The sequence below is a fragment of the Lingula anatina genome, chromosome 10, assembly GCF_051362555.1.
Source record: "Lingula anatina isolate TDL-2025a chromosome 10, LinAna3.0, whole genome shotgun sequence".
NCBI classification, from domain to species: domain Eukaryota; kingdom Metazoa; phylum Brachiopoda; class Lingulata; order Lingulida; family Lingulidae; genus Lingula; species Lingula anatina.
The window spans coordinates 10,968,742-10,994,799 of NC_141776.1; the positions used below are offsets into that span (position 1 = coordinate 10,968,742).

General features: G+C 37.8%; 1 protein-coding gene across 1 annotated transcript; it reads right to left on the reverse strand.

Moving 5' to 3' along the window:
• Positions 1 to 10,977: 10,977 nt before the first annotated feature.
• LOC106179436 (uncharacterized) lies at positions 10,978 to 25,134 on the reverse strand. The gene is made up of 6 exons (XM_013563056.2): positions 24,980 to 25,134; positions 24,477 to 24,677; positions 20,554 to 20,735; positions 19,973 to 20,147; positions 11,578 to 19,577; positions 10,978 to 11,063 (listed from the first exon to the last, which is right to left on the reverse strand). Exons 1-5 carry the CDS (start codon positions 25,116 to 25,118, stop codon positions 12,763 to 12,765), a joined length of 7,512 nt encoding a protein of 2,503 aa, XP_013418510.2. The 5' UTR covers positions 25,119 to 25,134; the 3' UTR covers positions 10,978 to 11,063; positions 11,578 to 12,762.
• Positions 25,135 to 26,058: the final 924 nt, after the last annotated feature.

Here is a 26,058-nt window from a genome sequence, read left to right on the forward strand (position 1 = left end):
TTTACAAAGCATAAAATCTTAAAAAAGGATAACAACTGTTCGTTTTGGCCAAAAAATGAATTTTTCTGGGGCAAACGACAATTTTCTTATCCTTCCCAATTGTTAATGAATCCATTTCTACAATCAAAGTTAGTCCTTGTTTTTTTTTTCTAATTTTTTTTTATGTAATAATTTCTTAAGAGATTACAGAGTTTAGTCATCTATGGAGGTCACGTGCACGGATTTCAGAATAATTGCTATAACTGCCGTTTTTGTGTTAAAATAGAATGTATTATATTTCTGAGTTGTTAGTCTGTTTATTGTGAAATATAGCTTTCATACGAAGAGTTGTTATCCCTTTAATCTGAGCGTAAAATAAAGTAGAAAAATGTAAAGTATCGTTCAACAAAGCTAAAATGTTTCGTCACAATGAAAATAGAGTTACCGTTATTATTATGACGTCAAAAAACTCGTCACCCAGAAACGTAGTGTAGCAACCAAACAGTAAGTAACTGCCATTACGTTTGCTGTCACGAGATATTATTTCTCAATTATTTCAAAGTATTTCCCGTATTTTTTTATCATATCGTTATGAGTGACGTTGAACTTTCATTTGAACAACGCACGAGCAAGAAGAGAGGACGATTTTCTGAGTGCGATTTACAGTTTTGCAAGAAAAAGAACATCTCCGAAGAGGACACATATTTCGGAGACGGAATTATCTGTGATATCCCAACCGAAATTCTAGTTAAGATTGGGAGGAATCTGGATGCGCCTTCTCTGCTTCATTTTACCTCAACATGCAGGCGTTTTCGAGATTTAGGTCAAGATCCTTATATTTGGGAGCAAGTTATTCAGGTAAATATTATTTTGGCTTTTTAAAACCTGTTAAGTAGAGTTTAAAGATGTAGATCTAACTTAAGAACGCGCAGAGCGTCTACTGAAACGATAAAATTTATTTAGAATAAAATACAATTTTTCAAACCAATGAATTAAACAAAAATTGAAAAATTAGTTGTCGAGAAAGCACTCATAAAATTACAAACTTGTATCTAGGATGAAAAAATTTTTATAGGAAAATTATGTCTAATATGCTCTTTTTTTTATTCAGCACACGCATGGTATTGCATTTTGCAAATACATAACCAGTGTGCCTTGGATTCCCATCACCTCCAAGGAGATGTGCGTCCTCCTCCACAAAGTGAGCTGTATAAGAGAGCTCATAATGGACGGAGAGTATCAGAACTTCCTGAAGGAGGGTAGGGACATGATTACCTGCCTGTACGCATTCGAAAAGATGTCTCCATTCTGGCAGAGACAGCGCCCTCTCTTGACTGATGAAGTGACGAACGTGTTTGCCATGACTTTTCGGGAGCTCAGTGGTGAGTTTAATTCTCTCTCTCTCTCTCTCTCTCTCTCTCTCTCTCTCTCTCTCTCTGACACAGGCCAAAGACAAATAATGCTTAACTATTTTTAAAGTCGCATACCTAGCCCACCCCCGCATGCACGCTCACACACACTAACACTTCTTTCCGCATATGTGGCTGAAAAAAAAGCGTATTTCACATGTGCAAGTACCCCTGGCAAAAAAAGGCATTAATTCACCAGTTAGGTTCATTTGCATCACTCTACTGTTCATTTATGAAACAGAGCACACGTTCTAATCCTCATATGATAAACTGCCTATTGCAATGCGAAGATTGTAAAATATATTGAACAAAGATTATAAATATATTTTAAAATATGGATTTTCTTCAGATATGATAGTTTTCGGTTGGTTATTTTCAGATTACTTTTCTGAGCTGAAAGATAAGACAATGAGGTGGTCCGCCATAGTGGACATGAGGACAAAGCGGTTCCAAGACCCTGTAGTAGCTCATGATTTCTTTGCTTACTATGTCCAGTGTCTCATCGAAAGTACGTAGTCATAGACGTTAAAATTTCTGATATTTTAAATAACCTTTGCATTCCTTAACACTGTGGATCTCCAGTTATTTGACCATTCACGTTAAAAAATCTTTCATGTTAAAAATCCTGTATTGTCAACGGATTCCTGAGTGCATCATCCGTTGATCAATACTTTCTAGATAGCGCTTCTGCCTCGTCTATCTGCACTAAAAGTAGAGAAATGGAGAACGTATTTTTGACATGTCTTTTTGAAACGACCCTTGAGGCTAGCTTTAAATATAAATCAAACCACAAAACACAAAATCTACTTTTATCATGACGTTTATTTAATTTCTAATTTTTTTCCTGCAGATCGCGAAGACATAGAGGACCTGTACAACGCCTGTAACAAAGAAAAGGTGCTGAGAAAGATGGCCAGACTTCTTGAATGTCACAGAGCCACAAGTTCTCCCGTCTACCGTGCTCTTAGGGACGCTCTGATGAGATGTAAGTGGTGATAGCTGTAGAAATAAAGCCACAGCCCCCTATTCCGTTCTTTCAGGTAGAAAAAGCAAAAATTCATATATTTTTAGCCAACGATCCCATTTGTTTTTAAATGTTGTGTTATTGTTAACAACGTGTTTGCAATGAATGGATGGATGGATGGATGGGAATGCATTCCAACATTATATATACACTGTGTTCCTAAGGTGTCTGTTTCTGTGAGGCTTTCAGTAATGATAATAAGTTAATGAAAGTAGCGTATAACAGGTTGGAATAATACAAAAATTAGAACAAAAATTAGAACACATACAGTATGATTACATGCATGCGCCGTTAAGAACTACGTTTCTAAAAAGCGGGTTAAAACCCTATGCTTTATAGCTAGATTTCAATTCATGCGTAACATTTTGAAAACGTTCCTATTAATTTAAGCCACCAAGACTAGATCAAAGAACTTAATGAAGATAAAAGGTGATGTAAGCAACTCTTGTTATCCCCCTTTCTTTCAGCCGGAGATGAGCTCCGAGCGGACCATAGTTTCTCTGTAGCATTGCGTCACAAGCCTATAATGGAGGTCGTCCTGGACCATGTATTTAATACGCACCCTTTCTTTATGGCTAACAGGGACGCAATTTGTGCGGGCGATTTTGGTAAGTGGGTCGCGCTCTGTATTATTTATTTATTTATTTTTTTTTGTTAAATGGGGTGGGGGATGGAAGAAGAGCAAACTTCTTTGCATTTTTTCCATAATGGAATCGTTTTCCAGACAGACTTGTTATGCTTTAATATAAAGTGTCTGATAGGCCCCTATCTTATAAAAGGAATAAAGAATTAGTGTTTTTCCTGTATCTGAAATTAAATTAATATAGTTCATGCCTTACAAGCGATTCACCATAATCTCTAGGATAGGAATGAAATATTGCAGAATTTTTGGATAATGTCAAATGTTAACTATTTTTGTTCTTTCTTTAATTTCCAGATCTTGATCTTGTCGTCCAATATGGCAGCAACTGTGCTGACCTCTACCGTCTGTTTGACGAGGCCTATGAAAATTGGTACTTGACAAGCGGACGCAATCCTGCCTCCGTGTACTCTCACCGGGTAAAAGGAACTCGGTCCCACGAGGTCCAGGCATTGTTCACATCCCTCCTATGGGAACTGCATTATGATGCCTCAATTACTGCTTCAAGCGGACTCTGGAGCCTCGAAGTCGCCAAGGTCAAGGCCGAGGATTACTTCGAAAAGCTGTGGTGTTACAGAGACCCACAGGTGCTCCTAAGAGAAAAGACCGTGGAGAGAATGATGCAGACCCACGGCTGTTATCCTGTTGAGGAGGAAATAAAAGAAACCACTGCATACAGGTAAACCCCACGGATGTACTGTGCTGCTGCGTCGTTTTTAATGGCACCTGAGACTTGTTCCGAATTTTGTATGTGCTTTCTCATTTTATTTTCTTGCCAAAAATGCATTTGGTTTATTTTTACCTATTTCAGTTCTCCTAAAATGGAGGCATTAGCAATGGATAATGGTTTCACCTCTTTAACTGTGTAACACGAAGAAATCTATATTGATCAGAAAGTACTTGGAAAATGTACCACAAAAGGTCTATTTAGCACATCAAATTAATTGCCATTTTTATAAGAATATAGGTCTACGTAACTAAAGAGATATTATATTTCCAGTGCCTATATTTGGGAGGGGACTTTCTTTGACCCCAGCGCTTTACAGCGGCTGAAGACAGAAGTCTTACGTCGCCAGGGGTTGAAGGTCGCAATCCTTCAACAGAAAACTCACAGATCTCAGAAGCAGCTGATTGAACTATCCATCTCAAGGGTATGTGGTGACTGATTCTGAAATAAAGTACAGTCTATAGATAATTTGCTGAATCTTTGAAAAGAGATCAAAGCAACGAATGTACATGTGAATGGATGTCGTTCAGCGTAAAATTCAATTGATTATTTGATTCCAAATGAAGCATTGTGCATAAACGGTGGCTATACTAAATTTCATGTTTATTTTCAGGCGACCACGTTCACTGCCGATCCCACGTCTGCACTGTGTGGCACAGATTTGAACCGTCTTAGGGGATCTTGAATTTAGGCAAGGGAAGGCTTATGGAGAAAATTCAATACATTATTATATTGATTTGATCAGAATATATTGTAATGGATGGAAACAAGGCTGAAGGATCGGTCTCACCAAGTATCAGACTTGCTGATGAAAACGAAAGTGAAAGTAGATCATGATCAAATTTGATGAAGAACAGATTTTTTTTATTTACAGTTATAAGTTATGGAGAATATGTCTTTTATATCACTGGACTCTTTGCGAGCGTTTCAGTGTCGTACTTTGAAAAGGAAGCTCATCTTGATTCCATTTATAATAATCGTGACGACTGAAATGTTCTGTGACAATTTTTGTACGCCACTGACACGATTTTGCTTTAGGTTTTACTCTGATGTGACAAAAATTTTTGCCACAGTTTTAATCGTGTGTTATCGTAAACATAAACAAAAACTATAATGCTTGGTCGCATTTTTTTAGTATTATATATTGCATATTATTGGTTTAAGGGGTGGTTTTTGATAACCATCACTATATTGGTGGTGGTTGGGGGTGGGTGGGTGGTGGTGATAATGTTCATAGTAGAATTATATACACAGTGTGTGTGTGTGTGTGTGTGTGTGTGCGTGTGTGAGAGAGAGTGTTAATAACTGTATAAATTAAAGGAATGCATATAATCAGATGTAATAAAATATTTTCCATTGTACTGTCTTAGAGCGTTTTTATTTTACCGCCAACAACGTTAGCAACATATTTATATTTTTAATGGTATTTTGTGAATGATGAACGCATTCTGAAAAGTAATGTCTCAAAGCTGCATTTAACCAAAAGAAAAGTTTTAAAAACGCGATAAAAAACTTTTAATAGATTTTCGTACCAGTATTCAACCCCTTGAAAGTGTGCATCAAACGCCACTTCAGTAACTTTACATTAAAGATGATGCATGGATTCCATTTATTAAGTGTATGTTTTTTTATTATTAAACAATGCTTTTATTTTACAGCCTTTATCATTATGATGCTGCCGGTCGATAAGCCATGTTCGAATATAAATATAAACAAAATAAATACGTTTTTCTTAAGGTTACATGACAAATTCAATTGTGCGCTTGAAACATTAAAGGGATAATAACTCTTCGTTTTGGCCAAAAAATGAATTTTCCTGGAGTAAACAACAATTTTCCCATACATACCAATTGTTAATGAATCCATTTTTACATTCAAAGTTAGTCCCTGTTTTTTTTCTAAAAAGTTTGGTTTTTTGTTAAAATTTCTTAAGAGATTATAACAGAGTATAGCCATCAATGGAGGTCACGTGATCTGAAGACAAGCTCAGATATCAGAATAATAGCTATAACTGCTGTTTTCGTCGTAAAACAGAATATATTATATTTCTATGAGTTATTCACAATGTTTTTATTGTGAAATGTAGATTTCATACGAAGAGTTATTATCCCTTTAACGATATACAGAGATCTGTGAACGTTTGAAAAAATGTCAGTAAAACTTCTTAATCGATACTTGCGTTACCTTCGCCGAGACGAAAGAATGCAGTAAAACCTGATATTACACTTCTTCAACCGGTCGAGTTGAGCCTATTAGGTGAATATTATACAATGGCATCTCCACAAAAGTGTTCCTTTTAAAATTTCACTGTATGATAAAACTTGACGTAACACTGCCAAAAACGGACTTTTAAGAGTGAAATGGTCATAATTTAGCTCTGAAAACCAGGGTCAATAAACTGTGAATTATTTCTAACTTATGAGTGTTTCCTTAATTATCATATGAACAACTCACAGAAATACAGAGCTTGATTAAATTCGATACATACGTTACCTACATTTTAATCACTTCCAACTGCTGACAACATCTGATGAGCCAACATCTAATTCTTACTGTATATTACGTTACAATAAAAGAGAAAGGGGACAAAAAGTAGTCTTCAAATGGTGGGTTTATATGATACATACGTTACCGATACATACGTTATCAAATTGCATGCAGACTTGTTTTCATTGTTTGTTGTCCTGCGATGCTGAAATGCTTCGTCATTATGACGCCACAGATTATCGCAAAACGGAACGCAACTACACAAGGCTATTATTACGTCAGGAGGTAACGATAGTTTCAAGATTTAGAATAATAAAAGAAATCAATCTCAGGGTTTCTTTTTCAAAATGATAATCATTTCACATCTATCGTAGCTGTGTGCACAACACAGCTACGAATACATCAAACGGAGAGCACCTGGAGAAGAAGGTAAATTAATCGGTTGCAAAAGAAAAAAAATTGATTGTTTTTTTTCAAATTTTTTGTTGTTGTTGATAATGACGTTGTCTATTGAATCAATTATCTATTGAATCGATTTACACCGGGGGTGGCGGCTGTTGAAGGAGGGTCCGAGTAATTCATGCAATGGCTGAATTCTGTCCTCTTTTGTTAATGGTTGAAATTCTCTGCTGAAATACAAACTGTCTATATAAACATTGTTTTCTAATATCTGATCATTAACTGAAAAATCTCTATGTACATCTGTATCGAAAATTGTTGACAACAGTTAGTGATATTGTTTTCTGTCGCATTATTTGGAAACTAAGAACTACACACACTGGAAAATAGAAGTGTCACCCCTACTGAACCAATACTTTGGGGGAGATAAATGACTGTGGAATGATATGCTCCTGGTATCATTTCATTAACATCAAATTTCACAAAAAGACCAACAATACAATTCCATGGTACAGCGGTTTTATACTCATTAGTCACATTATAAGAAGACCAGGCATTATAACTTTGATTGCTCTGTTTCAGGGGGTGACACTTCTATTGTCCAGTGTGTGTATACTAAAGGTCAGTTTATTAGCTTGAGAGTATCAAATAGGAATAGGATGAGTCATGTAATAAAAAAACGCGAGTTTATTTAATTTGGTCCCAATTGCAATGTTTTGCTACTATGCCTATAAATTATAATAAACTTGCAATATGTAGAATTCTTCCTTGTTGGCCGCCCTGAGTCTCAGGAAATGGAAATGGAAATACGCCTCACGTTGCCAGGAACAACGGCAGTGGAAAATAATTTGTCAGTGGCCCCATTCAGAATAGGGGTCAAATATGTCAATAGTCCAAGGGTCAAATATTGTCGACCCACTTGAATAATTCTCCACGAGATATCTATTCAGTGTCCATTAGCGGATTAGACGGCAAGCTTTGTAGTGGGTCGCCATATTTGGGAAATTTGGACAGATGCAGGTAAAAGTTCCCTTGTGTCTTTAGGTGATGAATTTGAAGTTGCAGTTGTACAATTCTTCCACATTGGTAACTGAGTGGGCAGTAGTTCAAAACATGACTGTCACAACAATTTTCTCTTTTAGCTTGAGGAATTGAATCAGTAGATTAGGCCAATTTTAACTGTAATATATAGGGCATAATTATGGAGATACTACAGCTTGATTTCGTATCATCAGAAAGTATGGGAGGAGACTGCGCCTACTCTGACCCTCTCCTAGTGGGCAACCGAAGGACAAATAACCGTAACATTAATGTGTTCAAAATAAAAGAAATGAGAAGTAATTATCCACTTACAGTCTATTGTATTGGCTACTAAGTTATTTTAACAACATGAAAGATGGTTAATCAAACAATATCGATTTTATTTTTTTAATTAACATAATTTTAATTAAACAGGACTGGTGTAAGTCCATATACAATTAAATACGGGCCAATTACAGAGCAGCTTCATTCTGAAACAAAAAAATCGCCATGTACATTTTTAGACCCCTGAAGCCAAATGAACCTGTTTGTGGTATATGAAATGACCACCTTTTTACTATATGTTAAATTTTACATTTTGTTTAATATGAAATGACCACCTTTTTACTATATGTTAAATTTTACATTTTGTTAAATACATAATTGCACTAGATCTGATAGAAAGTGTACGTAACACAGAGATTTAGAATTTGAGCACAGATTCAGTGATCTACATGTATATCTATACTGTCAATGGATAGTTATATAATTTTTCTATAAAGAAAATTTTAAACATTTAGTAATTTTTACTTCAACAGAAATTCTGTTTGTACAGACTTCACATTAAATATGGAATATTTTAGTTTTGAAGGTATGCCTAGGTAAAAATGCGTTTTTTTTTTTTTCAAAAAACTCCGATCTGATATAAGAAACGTGAATGGAGAAGTGTGTAGTCAGGTATGTCGCTACCAATTAACTGACTACCATGCCTGTTGCGCTGCTGCATTGTGTAATATGCAGTGGTTTAATTGGTTAGTGCTCCTTTGGGCTGGTCAAAGCTTGGATTTGGCAAAGCATGGTTCTGTCAAAAAGTATCCATATATCGGCAACTCATTAGTTGCCGATATATGGATACTTTTTTGACATAGAAGAATTTAAAATTTTGCATACAAGTAGTTGGTTTTGCAGCTCGTAAAATGAGCCAAGCAGTGTATTACAGAATTGTTAATCTGTGGCAGAATGGCGCGAAAAAGACAGACACTGCCAGACAGTTTATTGCGCCAAACGGAACGTACCTAGACTGAGGTCTCGCCCAATGTATCGAAATCTTACCGCCAGGGTACAGGACTCGCTGTCTTTCGGGATATGCTGCTGCAACTAAACAAAAACCACACAGTCCGTTTAGAATGAGGGGTAAAATGCCACCAAAACGCGCTTTTAAGGGCCCGTAGCGAATACCAAACTGGTCTTAGCATGTTAGAATACCAGACGACCTCCGAGGAATCAACAGTAAACAGCAAAACATCGTCGTCTGTTTTTCTAATGAATTGGGGATCATTACCGTTTCTGGGTAAAACACTGAAACCGCGTGGCTTTCTTTATTGAGGTCAGATTTCACCTGTACCGCTCAACTAGTCGAAACAGATTTATAGACATCCAGAAGAGGTCTACGGCGAAGCGTCTGCCGCGTCTAAAGTGGCTAGGGTCATTGGCAGCGTCAGTATTTGGAGTGGACACCACATTGGTACCAAAACATCGATAAAAAACCTGAACCAGATCAAAAAAAGGAATAATCTGGGAACCAACAATTTTTGGGTTCCATGGTGAGTTTGCCAGAGCACTTTTAATAGCAGATAACTTACAGAACCAGGGGATTGAGCAGCTACCTTCGTCATCAAAATCGCCATATTTGAAACACACAGGCAATATGTGGGTAGGCCATTACTCACCAAATCAATGGCCTACATGTCCTACAACAAAACTGGACCAAATTGGACAAATTTGACCGATGCCTGGTATGTTATTCCAGATTGAACTCTAAAATACCTATCCCAAGTAATGTCTTGCCGCTTGAGAGCCCTGGTAGCAGCCAGAAGAGGTCAGGCATAACAGCGACCGTTACCATGACTAGACACTGACATGAGGTGCCTTTGTGGGCGTGTAACTCTTTTACAGACGATAATTAGGAAAATATGGAGATCCAAAATATCGTTTTTAATGGGTGTCGTATCACATTGAATAAGCAGTGTATTTTTGTTTGCTTCACTGGCGAATTCAATTAATGAAATGGTGTCACAATGACATCAAAGAGATAATTAAAAGTTATTAAAACACGATTTTAATCCTTATTTTCATTGATCAGTTAGCAAAATAGGAAAAAACTAATGTAAAATGATTTCGAAAAAAATATTCCATATTAAATGTCAAGTTTGTAGAATAATAATAATTAATAACAATAATTATACCAATTTTAATTATAAATAATAACAAATAAGATGAAAGGACTGTAATACCAAACTGAATTAACTCGAGCTTTTAGACATCAAATCACTTCAAAAATGTTTGCATATATTAGAAATAATCCACCAAATATTCCATCAAGTGTAATTAAAGGTACATATTGCACATTTTTTTAATTTTGAAAAATGGAGCAACTTGATCTTCAATAACAAAATTTCATTTGAAAAATAGGAAAGGCTGTATACAATACCGAATTGAATAAACCTAAGCATTGAGGACAAGAATAGAAAAAAAAAACATACTGTAAAACCAATCCTGATTTATCTTAAAGAAACAATGAAAATGAAAATGAGATCAATTTTAAGTTTAAAATATGTCTATAACAAATTATTCCATACAGTAATTTTGTCTCTAGGACAGTGAAAATATTTGAAAAGATATCAGCGTCTTTTCAAAAGTCGAAACTGTTCTATACATATTGACATCTTACAAATTACTTGGTCCAACTAAACATTACTTTTAAATATGTACAATTAAGATCATGTAAAATGAAAACCACAGCTTATCCCTGCAAAAATACCAATGAAAAGATTCTTAAACAAATGAAATATGCCTATTCCAATGTTCAGTTTCACAATGATATGGCTTTTCAGTGTCACTATCTTCCCCCGGCACACTGAAATAAACGATGCAATCGAAAGTTATACAGTAATCACATTCTATAAGTAGCATAACGCGTTTTTAATGCATGGCTCTATTTTATAAAGGCTGAACAAGTTATTTCGATGGCACAACTGTTACTCTAATAATTGTTAGTTTTTGTCACAAGTACCTTTCCAAGTCTATATCTTCCATGGATTGTGTTTAGCCCTGCAAAGCTGATTGAAGCCAGGAACTAAATAACCCGTGCAAATGGTTCTGTAATAAAAAATTGACCGACATGAGTTTCGTTAACTATCTCTCTCTTTCTCTCCCTCTCTCCCTCTCGCCTAAGGCTGTGTTCATATGAAAAAGCTATTTTCTAAAAATCTAAAAATCTATTTGCGGTATCTTCCGATCATGGTCTGTGCCCTGAATACCCCACGGGGTAATTACGGGCAGCGCGTGCCATTTTCTTCCAAAGCTGTTATTAATTCTCGGCGCTGCCAGCAATTACGCCGCGGGTTATTCAGGGCACAGACCGTGATCACAAGATACCGCAAATAGATTTTTAGATTTTTAGAAAATAGATTTTTCATGTGAACGATCCCTTACTCTCAGTAACATGTACAGCTAAACATCATACTTAAAAGAAGCAAAAAGCATCACATAACGTGATATTTATCATTAATCATAATTCAATTAAGGACAAATTGAACTCTTTACAAACAACTCATATAAATAAATTCATTTTAATAAATTTCGTTTAATTGATCTTGTGCGAATGTCTCACCCGTGGAAGAAAACTTGGCTTGCTGATTCACCTGTTCTGTAGTCTTATCTCCTTTGATTTCTCTCAATTAGCACCTGGCTACGGCTAGTCTGCCACATGGGTCAACAAGCAAATTTGGTTTCTTTACGAGCATTATTTTGGCTCAAAAATCGCTTTAAAATCCTTTTTATCCAGAAAGCCAAATGACCCACAACATGTGTGTCATGTGAAATAATAAAGATCACTGGATTAGGAGTAACAAAACTGAGGGTCCGTGCAACAGAGAGTCTGCCCTCCATATTGTTATAATGGTTAGGGTTAGCCTGAACTAAGTGGGTCAAAATATAGGGCGAGGCTCACCTGTACAAAATAAACGAGAAGCGGACTCTCTGTTGTGGGGAACCCTATGCCACGTTACACCGGTACAAAAGTACAGAATAAAATGGCTCAAATACAGCCATGAAAATAAATAAAGCCGTAAAATATAACGTGCTAATTATCTAAGACATGTTGAGCATACTCCAGAAAAGAGAGTACACTGTACCATTTTACTATAAAGTATATATAGTGGCACAATACTAAGTAACCGTCTTCCTGAGAGAAGTTCCGCCTCTTTATCAGTCTAATATCCAGTTATAAGTAATGCACTTCGATTACAATTAACTATCACAATTGAAATGTTTAAACAAATAAGGTCGCAGAGCCGAACTTACAGTCCGCTATAATACATGTAGATGCCTATCTAACGACCATGCACAGTACTATAAGCACACTCTACCGTTTACAATTACAGTAATTAGAAAAATGTATATAATTTTGATTCGGGGATAAAACATATCAAAAATTACAACGAAGGGGTTTTATCTTATGGACACAGCCGCCATATACCATTCATGCTATATGTTGAATTTTTAAAATACATACTTAGTTAATCCTATTCGCCCTGTAGAAAATAAAATTGCTTCATACAGCAGCATGTTTGATTTGTGTGCCAGGCTGTCGTTGGTGCCCAAAAATAAGTTGAACTTCGTTTGTCCATTTACTGATTTAGTGCCTAAATTTCACTTCAGATTGTAAAATATTTACAAGAATTTCCATACTCTAAATAAGGGTCTGTGAAACAAGCCAACTGAATCATTTGGAAAACCTATGATAAACTGCTAACATCTTTTGTGTAGTAGCGTTATAATGAGCATATGGCAAATGTTATGCTCTCGCGTTCTCTATTAGGGTCTCTAAAGAATGATCGGGGTTTCTAATTGTAGCTCCCACAAGTGCCATGAGTCGACTCATGAGGACGTGGATTGTCTCATCATCCAGCAGATCGCAAGAACCCTGGAATTTAAGTTCAATGCGCTTCGGATGATCGGACTCGATGACTTCAAGTCTGGTTTCCCTGTAGAAATCTAACAAATAATGTTCTATGACAGCTCCTCCAAATAGGGCATTGTCTTCCTCAACCACGGCATTGTGGTAGTTAATGAGGTGCTTTCCAATGTTCGCAACTTGTTCCTGTGGCATTGTATCATAAATTAAGTCCGGAGGACAGAGAGCATTTTCAACACAGCATTTCTGAATTGTGCTCTTGTTGACTCTCAGGAACTCTCGAAATGTTTGAGAGTGGTTGTCAAAGCGAACAGGAATAGGGAGAATGTTCACGCAATTCGTCATCACCCCTTCCAATCCCAGTGCAACACGCATGTCGACACTTCCTGATATGACAAATCGCTCAATGTTTGATGCAGCATGAAGCAAAAGTTGATAAACGCTACATATGAACTGAAAAAGTGTGAATTCCTCGCTGCTACGCCATCTTAACAAATGTATCATCATATCGTCGTCTATCTGCCCCGTTACAGTAACAGACTTTCCAAAAGTGCATTGTGGTAACACTTTTTTTGAGACTCGCACAAGAGGAACTTCTTCCGGCAGATTGTTTTCCCAAAATACTTTTAATCTTGTCTTTTCTTCTTCTGTCAGATGACGATCTATTGCATCAGCTAAGCTGGGTATTGCGCTGACTTTACCCAAATGTGTTGTCAAAGGATTGCCTGCATGGACGCTACGCAGATAAGGAATGATATTATCCTGCAGCATTATCCTCATAGAATCAACATCCACCGCTATGTGATGGAACACAAATAACACCATTGGCGGTGTAGTGTTTACGAAGGCAACACGCCAAGGCGATTCGTTGGAACTGTTGAAAGGACGTCTCATAATCTCCTCTATACTTCGTTCCATGGAATCTTCAGTTCCGTCTATGAGCTGCACCTCCGGAGTATCATCTAAAAGAAACTCTATCTTGTCTGTTCCTACTACAGCATTTCTTCTGTATCTCATCCTGAGGACTGGGTTATTTTCTGACACTAACTTTGTAATATTTTGCCAAAGCACAATGTCAGCAGCGTATCCCTGTTCTGGCAACCTGATTTTCACAATTAAGTGGTTTGCGAGATCTTCTTTTGTTCCCTGGCTGTTGTATTTCCATCGGTGTGTGAAGGCAGGTTTTTGAATAGACCTGTTAGGAGAATGTGGACTATGTTGCTGAACTCCATCCCCAATCAACTGTTCTATGAGGTCAGCAAATGTAGTTGGTTTTTGATCACTGCTCATGAGCACTGCGGGTATAAGGGAAACTTGGAATTGGTCCCTTACTTTGCGGATAAATGACATCATATTAAGAGAGTCAAAGCCCAGGTCATTCAAAGATTGGTTTTCATCAATCTTACCGGGGCCCATCAGAATTCTCCCCGTCGTTCGCATCACCCAGTGTTTGATGTACTGTTTTCTGTCTTCACTTGACATATTTCTGATCTGTTCTATATTCAGAGTGACCTCTGCTGAATCGGCGTCATCATTTGAGTGGAAACTTTTGCTGTTGGTCTTGAAGGGAATGTCTGCGTACATGGCCTGTACATCATTGCGTAAAAGTGCATGGAGGAAACATTCCAATATGTCATCTTCATTTAATGCATTTATACCTTCATTTCTCAGTCTTTGCCCCGTATTTGGATTCTGATTTAGTAGGCCCAAATTTAGTGCACCCCAGTTGATGGACTGTGCAGGCAGATGCTGCTGTCTTCTGTAGTGAGCAAGGCTATCCATGAATGCATTGCCGGCTCCGTAGTTTGTCTGGCCAGGGTTTCCCAGCAGTGATGCGACTGAGGAATGCATCACAAAGTAGTCGAGAGGAAGGTTGATGGACAACTTGTGCAAGTTCCAGGAACCCTTTATTTTGGGACCTGTCGCTCTTTCAAATGTGTCTTGATTTTGATTTACAAAGGCACCATCGGCCAAAACAGCAGCGCCATGAAAAATGCCTTTAATTGGGATTTTGCGTTGTGCAAGTCTTTCAAAAGCACTGGAAACTGAAGTGTAATTGGAAACATCAGCTTGCTCGTGAATAACCAGAACTTGGTGTTTGATTTCAAGATCTCGTCTCTCACGTAACTGATCTGGAGTTGGAGCAGAACGAGATATTGTAGCAATGACACCAACTTTATGTTTGGCTAAACACTTAGTGATAAGCTGACCTAGGCCTGTCAGACCGCCAATTACCACATAGCAAGAATCAGAACGAAACAGTCTGTTTTTGGAGGCAAACACATCTCCAGATGGTGGTACTGAAATGCTGTAAATTGCTTGGGTTTCCATGCAGACATCCACGATTGTATCTTCAACAGTGCTATTTCCAAATTCAAAACGTGCATTTGGTATCTTATTCATTGGCACAAATTGCTTCACTTCAGATTTCAGTGAAAGTTCTGCACTGAAAGCAGACAGCCACTCCACCGTCGTTGGCACCTTTGCTTTTAACTGATGCAGTGAGAACTCGTCTCGAATTGAGAAAGTCTTCTTTTTAGCATTTGGAAAATGTCTTCGAAGAGTCATGTATTCGTTGCCCTGAATAAATTCTTCAAAGACAAGAAGGCATTGTGCTTGGCTGAATAATTTCCCCAACTGGACAATTTCGGACCGGGTGATCTCAGTCATAACCAGAACTGTCTGACATGGCTGGAGTGCATTATTCTTGGGTATGGCATGCCTGGAAAGACTTTCTAAATCGAAATTTGCAACACGGGCCATGTCTGTCAAGACCTGAACCAAAGGCAAGGTATCATCATTGTGTACAAGTATCAGGCGCTGACTTTTAGGTGATGCATTGTTGATACACCCAACTAGAATCTGTTTGGCAAGGTGAACAACAGGGAATAGTGGGACGACATCCCATGGAATGAGTCTGGACGAAATCACATATTCTTTTGGCACATGGACAACTGATTCAATTGGGGAAGGGCAACAAATGAAAACTTCATCACCATTTGAAAGATCTGATTTCCCGTTAGTATCTGCAACTTTGCCGACCAAGGAGTATGAAATGACATCATGGTCAACTGACGGGGACATATACCAAAGATGACAAGGATTATCACTTTCTGAGCTGGTTGCAGGGGCACCTTTGATCTGATTAAGGAATGCATGGTGAACGTTTACTTTAACATCACCTGGGTCAATGAGCTTATTGTTGCATCTGGCTTGGTGCTGGAATCGCAGTTCGCTGTAACCATTTGGATCACTGGAGACAAGTCTCACAGGACATCCTTCTTCAGCCACATTTTTTCGATATCTGGCATAGTTGAGATCCGTTGATGCCTTGGTTGGAGATGGTTTGTACACACTTTCTTCTTTAATCACAATTTCTGGGTGGCTTGCTACAAAGGAATCAGCATCTTCAAGGTAGCACCTGAGAGTTTCTGTCTCTTCAGGGGACCCAGAATAGAGATCAACAAGACTTATTTTCTCATATGTCTCCTCTTTTAAGAAGCATCTCACCATTCCCCAAAGCTGGGCACCAAATGGGGTAAAATGAGGTGATCCTTGAAAGTCGTGAAAACTCAGGCTTTGGCATGAAACTGTAAGGACGATGACGGGGATTGTAATTTGCATATCAATGAGAATCTTCATGAGAAGACGCAAACCTGTGCATGCTCTATGACATCCCTCAAACATTTTCTTTGTGTCCATTTTGACATCGTTGGCTGTTCTTGCTCCCCAAGCGTATATGATGTAATTTGGATCTTGCAAATAATTTGGAATGTTTCTTTCCATCCAATCTCCGAGTTCCCTTTCTCCGCTACATTCTGGAAAACCTATCCCACCCTCCTTCCACTGCACTGCACTATTCTTGTCCACCAAAACCAGCCCTTTACTTTGGTGTTTTGTCTTAGGCACATCTAGCTTTGCCCTGTGCCAGGTAAGATGACCAAGGAAATTCTCTGGTGTGTTCTTGCCGATCAATTTCATCACACAGTTCCGTAATTCTGCAATGATATCCCCTTTCATCGACAAAAGGAAGCAGTTGAAATGGGCTTTACCAGAACTGTGATGCATAATTCGACAGTAAGCCTTCATGATAGGGGAGGGCTTTTGCAGCACTCTTATGCTGCCAAGACTGATTGGGATCATTTTGGTATCTTGCCCTTGGTCATGCAATGGGCCTGAGCAGAAAACCCCTGCAGTTTGCAAGAGTGAATCTAGAACTGAAGGATGGATTGAAGTGCGGTACATATCTTCAATGATGCTCTGTGGAATTGCAAGTGTTGAGATGCATTCTTCTTTGTTCACTAAAAAGTTAGTAATAAATTTCATTGTCGGTCCATAATCAAACCCAGCGTGGTGTAGCCCATCGTAAATCTGGTCAACAGGCACATTTATCGTGCATCTGCTTTCAATGCCACGGATATCTGGTATAGAACTTTTTTGTACCTCATCCTCCCTCACAATTTCCCCTGCGGCATATGTTTTCTTATCGTCCTTGATTGCAAAATGATAGATATCTTTTCCAATTTCACATGCCTCATTAAGCTCAAACACTACATGAACATCCATCTCACTGTCACTGCTGACAAACAATGGCTCTACAAAATTGATCTGAACCAAGAAATATTCAGAAGGCCTGTTTGAAATCTCGGATACTGCAGTGAGAGCCACGTCTGCATAAAATGCACCAGGAACCACAATTCCTGCTCCTACCATAACATGGTCATAAATAAAAGGGGTTGAACTTTTATTCATGGTTACCACGTATTCTGGCTTGGAACCTGGCATTCTTCGCATGTACGGATGAGACGAATGGCGCATGCCATATTGCTGCTCCCTTGCAGTACGCATGTGGACGATATTTGGTTTTGGGTCAAAATGATGTCTAGGCTTGTCTCTTAGAGCCACTGGAATAGAAACAATTTTGTTCCACATTGGATTCACCCCTCTTTCGTACATCTCAGCTAATGAAAGAAGAAGGGGCTCTGCGCTCAGTCCCTTCTTCATAGATGGAAGCACAACCACGCCATTAGCATTTTCAAACTGATCAATGAAACGTCTAGAAACTGGTCTTGGACCAATCTCCAACACAACGTTGGTGCACTCCTCCTGAAGCGCAGCTCCAATGGCCTCATTCAACAAAACAGGTTCTCTGACGTTCTCTCTCCAGTATGAACTAGGGACATGATCTTCTGTTTTCAAACATCTACCCGTCACCGTTGAGTATAATGCAATCTTTTGCGTCCTGTGCTTGACTTTGCGAGCGGACCCCAGTGTCATATCCTTAAGTTCAAGCTCAATATTCTGACCAGCAGCTTCCATGTGTTGAGAATGATAGGCAATATGGACGGGCAAGTCGATGGTATTCACATCGGCATAATTTGGTTCACTGAGGATTTGTTTCAGTGAATTTATGTACGCAGGACTACCAGACACTGTATTTGACATGGGACTATTGGTAATTGCAATATCGACTTCCCCATTTAACCTATCTTGTAAAAGAGACCTAAGTCTATCAGTAGCAAAATTCTCTACTACCATCATGTGGCCCTTTCCTGCCTTTGACGCGTATTTTGTGCGTGTACAAATTATATGTGCTGCCTCTTCCAAGGACATGACACCTGCGCAGTAGAAAGCTGCCACTTCACCCACAGACTGACCAACAACAGCATGCGGTTCAATGCCCCAGTGGCTCCACAATGCGACGAGACAAACCTGACAAGCAAATATCACTATTGGTTCGACTTCCGGATCAGACACATCTTTCTGTTCAACTAATTTATTTAAGACAGACCAACCTGTCTTGGGGGTTAGAATCTTGTCAATCTCTGACATTTTTGCCAAGAAGACATTGTCGAACATCAGCAACTGGTGACACATTCCCTTCCATGTTGTTGCAACGCCAGAGAATAAGTAAATGACACGCACCTTTTTTCTCTCAGCATGAAACTGGTGTTTTAGACGCGAGGCGAGGTTGTCTTGAAGGTTTTGAACAGAGGTAGTGACCATTGCAAGCCGTACAGGATGGTGCGTCCTCCTGCATGTCGATGTATACATTAGCCTGTCAAGATCTTGATCCGTCAAACTTTTGATGGCAATATCATCTAATACTTCATTTGCAGAGCGTCTTAGGGAATTCACCGAGTTAGCAGAGAAGCAAATCACCTTATGGGGAAGAGGGGCACCAGAACCACCCAATCCAATGGCTAAGGAAGATCCATTCTGTTTGCGAATCTCGGCATCAAATTTGTTTAGAGGGGTGCTTACGGATGAATCAGAGTCCTTGGCAACAAAAGTTAATTCACTACGGGTGCTTGGAGCTTTTGGTAATTCAAACTGCTTCACGAATGCGGCAGCATTTGTTCCTCCGAATCCAAAAGAGTTAACAAATGCCATTCGTCTTTGGTCATTTGGACAATTCCATGATGTCATTTCTGTTGAAATTTTCAAGCCAAGGTCTTCAAATGGTATTTTTGGATTGGGTTTGCCATCTTTAAAGTGTAAGGAGGGCACAAAAAGACCATGTTTCATCATGAGAAGAACTTTGATCAGCCCTGCCACTCCAGCAGCTGATTCAAGGTGACCTATGTTCGTCTTCACGGAGCCTATAGTAATACTGGGCAATTGTCTCTTACCTCGTTCGAAAAACTGGCCGATTGAATTAGCCTCTGTCATATCTCCAACCTGGGTGCCGGTCCCTGGAATAAAATCTTTTTTTGCCAGAAGTTGTGTATGGCATGTACATGTACCTATACATGTATCTTACACTTACAAACAAATTACCAAAAAGGGCAAGATGCCCTAGATAGGATATCAAACTTGTCCCAAACAAATGCTTGGGCTAAGTGTCCTTTGGACGTACTACCAGGTTAGTAGGTATAAAGTAATTTTTTCTACAGTCAACAGCTTCATACTGAAATAATTTTTAACCTCCAATATTTCGATAGTAGGAAGCAAAATATTACGTGACTTGGAGATGTTGTAGCCATTCATAAAAAAAAATATAGCAGCTGTTTCTAAATCTTTTTCTGTACTTTTAGAACATCAAACGCATTTGATAAGAGAAAATAACGGATGAATGAACCTGACTTACCATGAGCCTCGACATACTGTATATCGTCGGGGTCAATGCCTTGTTTGTCTCTTAGCATTTTGAAAAGTGCCATCTGTTGGTCTTTTGAAGGACTGGTCATCGGGTGCGCGGTGGAACCGTCTTGATTCACGACCGATGACACCAAGCCCCAAATATTGTCATTGTTCTCCAGAGCCTGGGTGAATAAAACCAAAAAGTTAAACACAATCAAGTGAAGCGAAACATAATATTCATAAGACAGTTGACAAGTTTGCTTGGCAAGACTCAGGGAGTATAGACCTAATTATGGTAGAGCAAGTGATCGTGATTGGTTGTATGCTCTTCAGACTTAAACTAGCTTCAGACTTAAACAGATCCATAAAGACCAGGCGTAAAAATAATTGCAAAGCCAGAAAAATCAGTTTTTGATAAAGTTGTAGCCTTAATGTGCGTGTGCGTGTGTGTGTGTGTGTGTGTGTGGGGGGGGGGGGGGGGGGGGGGGGGGCACATGCCTTATCCAGTTCCAGACATGACTGTAATAATGCTGCTTGAGGAAATAAACTGAACTTGAATAAGTTATCATAACTGAACATTTCACTTACGTCTTTCAGTCGTTTTAACACTACAATTCCACACCCCTCTCCGCGGGCATATCCGTCAGCTTCGGCTGTGAAAGCCTTACATTGGCCTGTCGGGGACACCATTCCTGACTTGCTAAGTGCAATATTAGCATACGGATTTAAAAAGCAGCTAACTCCCCCGCACACCACCATGTCGCAGTCTCCTGTAAGGTATGGATTATGGTTTAACTGTGTGGGTTTACGGGGTGGGGTCACGTGCGTACCCTCTGCACGTATGCTTTGGTATGCTACAAGGTTATGTTTACTATGGGCATACAATTTTAATTAAAATCAGAACTTTCCTTCCTTACTTACTTAAGTTTTGATTTTGCGTAAATCGGCTGCCTATTAATTTAAATATACACCACATCAATACGTTTTAACTGAAAAGTATGTATATACAACCAGTTTTAATGGGGTATACCAGCTCTGGGGGTCTGCCGCTTGATGGCCTGTAAGTCCTAAATCTCGCGTAATCTCGAACGCGGTTTCACACCATCCTTCATCACGGATATTGTAAACACGCATCGCTGAATGCAAGTTATGCCCCTATTTCACACAGACCACGAATCCCACGAATCGCCAGGAATTGACAAATTTCAGGATTCGTGAGGATTCATGAGATTTTGCCAATTTTCTGGTCTAATTCGACACGTTCTACGATTCAGTTACGATACAGGTGCGATAGTGTTACGAATATTCGTGGGATGCGGCTGGAGTCGTGAGATTTTGCCAATTTTCTGCTCTAATTCGACACGCTCTACGATTCAGTTACGATACAGGTGCGATAGTGTTACGAATATTCGTGGGATTCGGCTGGAATCGCACGAATATTGTCCAGAAAGTCACTACGATTTTTTGGAAGCGGGAGTTCGTGGCCGAAATTTTGAACAGCTCAAAATTTTTGCCACGAGTTCCCGATTGATCAAGAATTGCAAGAACTGACTACGAAAGAAAGAACTGACGATTATATACGAATATGTTAAGAACTCCACGAACTGTTTACGATTCTGAATACTGATACTGAAATTTTCGATTCCTGGCGATTCGTGGGATTCGTGGTCTGTGTGAAATAGGGGCATCAAAGTTTTTGTCCCTAATTCCTGTTTGTCAAGAAGTGCAAGAACTGACTACGAATATATACGAATCTGTTAAGTACTTCACGCACTGATTACGATTCAACCACGAATCCTGAAATTTGTCAATTCATGGCCATTCGTGGGATTATTGGTCTGTGTGAAATAGGGGCATTAACCGAACGCGTTTCCGTGACAACGAGAAGCATTTGAAAATTATTTTTTTTCTTTTTACATCGTTCATGAATAATACGGTTACTTGCTATTTTTTTAAAAATCATTTGTGCAGGTGTATGTGTGCATGAAATCTGATAATGTTTTTATTTGCATTGGTATGCTACGCTCAAATTTGGGTTATGTCGTCGCTGTATACATACATGTATATCACTGTCAGTGGAAATAAATATGGATATATAATTGCCGATATAAAGGAAATCTGTTTAATTGACTTTTTAAATTAATTTCTGTTGACGTATCTAAAATGAATGAATACGACGTGAAATATGCCAACAACATAAACTTGCATACCTTTGATCAAATATGTTGTCTCATCTCCAATTTGATGTGCCTTTTTTTACAAATAATCACCTCACATGTGTAAAGTGCTGTAAACCGTGTTTATTATTCCAGAAACCATATCAAACATTATAAATGGTATACAAATACAAAATACTGGTAAAAGTATCTATATTTTATACCATTTATTTTGATTTATAGAGTGTTCCCTCTAAAATCCGATGTTCCACTGCAGAGAAGAAACAAACAAACAAAAAAAAAAATGTTTATGATGTTGAAGACGAATACCATTTTTAATGGCATGTGTAGCATATACAGAATTAAGAGAAAAAATATCTGCATGTGAATAATCCTACTAAAGAAAGTTTTTTTTAAAGATGCATACAAAGTCAATTTTTTTGTCATAAAAACCAAACAAATGCTAGCATATAGTTTCAAGTAGTATAACTAAGGGAATTACCAAAATGCATTGTTTAATTTACCCGAAAATGATGTTTGAATGGATTTTTCTGCTAGCATTCTATGCTGTATGTCAATGGGCCAGAAAAGTAGGTCACGAAAGTAGGTTAAATTTCCGACCAAACATTTAAAGAAAGAAGCAGTCTAAAGCTCTTTTATGGCTGATTGAGTGATCTATTCAGTTTTTCCCTTGGCATGTCAAATTTATTTGAGTCGTATAAGAAACTAGTAGAAGTGGTGTACATATGTTACTGGGAATACACATTCCACCGATGCTCGGTTCGTATGTACCTTTAAGATAAATTACCACAAAAGACACAAATTTAATCTCTAGTCTAGCTGCTTATATATTTAATGCTTTTATTTGGATCACTGACAAAAATGAATAATCCTTAATACTTCTAATGGACTTTACTATTATTATTATTTTTATTTTTATTATTACTATTATGTACTATGGGCCGGAGGCCTTGAAAAACTGAATAAATTATTATTATTATTATTATTATTATTATTATTATTATTATTATTATTATTAGAAACAACACCCTTATAATCTGGACCAACTCCTTTATGGTCTTTAGGAAGAATGGGACTATATCCCACAAAACAAAACTATAACGCTGTTGGAGGCATACCGTGCAGCCTAGGTGAGAAAATTTTCGTGCGCAGTAAACACACGCGCTATTAGACACGTGTGTAAATTTGGTGTCTTTTGCTGGTGTCTTTTTAATTTAATGGACATTTGTTTACCTTTGTTGAAGTCCTTATAGAAAATCAGATTTGAGGGGACACATATATAGCTTCAAACAAATATTATTAAATCACTTATAAAATGTTATAAAATATTATAAAAGCATCTTCACCGATATTTAATTTTTTCTGTACCATAATTTTGATATGTAACTATTATCTGGAATAAAAAGCATAGTGTAAAAAAGTTTACAGATATGAGGTGATGATAAATAAATAAAAGCAAGCGGAATGGGAGTTTATTAAGATTTGGCAAGATTTAAATCCACAGGTACAGATATTTTTAGATTATGAAATCGCATAGATTAATTACGTCTCTTATAAAGGCATTTTAATTGTAATTATGAAAGAAGACCTCAAGTGTAACTTCTCAACATAATATCAAAGCAAATCAGCACAAACGAATATTTTTTACCTGAAAATTATTATTTTTACAAAATTTTGTCCCATTTGACCTTGAAATATAGATGAAAAGTCAAATCTATGGTCATATTTTAAATCACGACACATGACTTTTGGTCCGACCTCTTTAGTAACTTTTCCATGATTCCTTCGGTTTGGGAGATATTTAGCTTTTACTATTCAAAATATACTTAAAAAAAAAAAAAAAAAAAAAAAAAAAAAAAAAAAAAAAAAAAAAAAAAACAGAGTACATTTTGGGAAAATGGTCCGATCAAGCCGATTGTCAAACAAGAATGCCCTCATACTATCTTTTCACCGTATGTGGAACGCCATCACTTCGCAAACGTTACAGAACTTTTAACTTCACGCATGGAGGCAACAGGTGGGTTCTCCAACCGAGAAGATACTGTGCAAAATACTAAAAGGTGGCTTTAATTTTGTACTATGGTTAGTTTATTCATTGGTTTTACAATCAGTAATTTTTTGTGAAGAGCATTCTTTTAGGAGTTGAATAAAAACATTATGGTTTATGACATTATTTTTTGTATCACTTTATGCATTACGTTAGGGTGAAACATTTTTGGTAGGGGAGTATTTCAAAGCAATTCCTACATCACATGCTATGCGCAGTTGTACAACATTGGGCGTATACAAACGGTTTCTCCTGTATGCTTTGTATAAATCCTTGCGTATCCTTACCGTTTTGTAAAGCATTTGAAGCCGCATTTATGGCAACTAGTGACGAGGAACAGGCAGTGTCTATGGTCATAGAGGGACCTCGAAGACCAAAGACATACGAAACCCTGGCTGAGAGTATGCTACTTGACACTCCGGTCACTGAGTACTCATTTATGGCTGCAAGATCTTGCATGATGTCTTTGAAACCATCGTTCATGCTACCTGAATAGTTTGGGGAGATATAAAATGGTCAGTTAGTTTCATTTGGTCATAATACAAGTTAAAAGATCGTTTTGCAGCGGTACCACATTCACTACTCCAGCGGCTGCCACATATACTGTAACATCGAAATATTGACTGAAAAAATTGACTTATATTTTGATTACATAATTGAACATTGTTATATTGCCATATGATCAGAAAATGTTACAATTTAAGTTATTGGAAAGTTCGGCGTACAGCAACTTTGGGTGTTAATAAAACGGGGGGAATGGAAAATATTGATGTATTCAGTTACACTATACCTATGTATACGCCTGTGTTGCTATCACGGACGGTTTCAAGCGGAATCCCAGCATTTTCAAGTGCCATATAGCAGCAGTCCAGAACCCATCTCTGCTGGGGGTCCATGCGCTGTGCTTCCTCATCATTTATGCCGTACATATCATTATCAAACCACTCATAACTGGGGGAAAAGAGGATAAAAGACTTACAAAAACTATATATATATATATATATATATATATATATATATATATATATATATATATATATATATATTTATAGAACCAATTTTACTCATATAATATGTATGTTACAGAAATATCATTTAATTTCATTTGAGAAATTTAGCTAGATCACATATATATGTAATTATGACAACGTGTTACTGACACAAAAAGCATAGTAATTCAGTCACTTCTTTTATTAAGTAAAGTTACTTTTTGATGACTCCAGCCCTTTTGATGCATGTCTTCCCGGTCGAGAGCCGATCAGAATCATAGTACAGGTCATTATCCCAACGATCTTTGGGGATATCCACAACGTGATTTTCGCCATTGCACAACACTTTCCAAAACTCGTCTAAGTTATCTGCGCCGGGAAAACGACACCCTACTCCGACAATGGCTAAAGCATTGAGATCCTCCATTGACTCCTTAATGTTAAAAAAAAAAAATAAATAAAAAAGATAACTGCTACAGCAACACATGAATAGTAGTGCGCAATGGTTTTTGTTTCTGTAAAATATCTTTTCCAACAATCATAGATCATTTAATTTTCTCACCGTCTGTTTACATAAAAAGGCTTCATTCATAAATGCACACGTTAATGATAAAATTAGTGCTATCTGTCATTTGGAAAGAAAACCGTTTTTTTTTGTGTCAAATTGAATCCAATACTCTCAAATGTGTGGAAAATTACCAGGTACATGTATGGAAATTTTACAAGGCAAAACATCTCAGCTGCAACAGCAGACAATACTCTTTGGTTCAACGGTCACAAATTTACAATACGTACAGGGCCCCGTAACTGCATAACTGCTCAAGCACTGCCACTTGAGCCAAAAATGTCGACAATAATAACTGCGGCCCTGGTAGAGGAT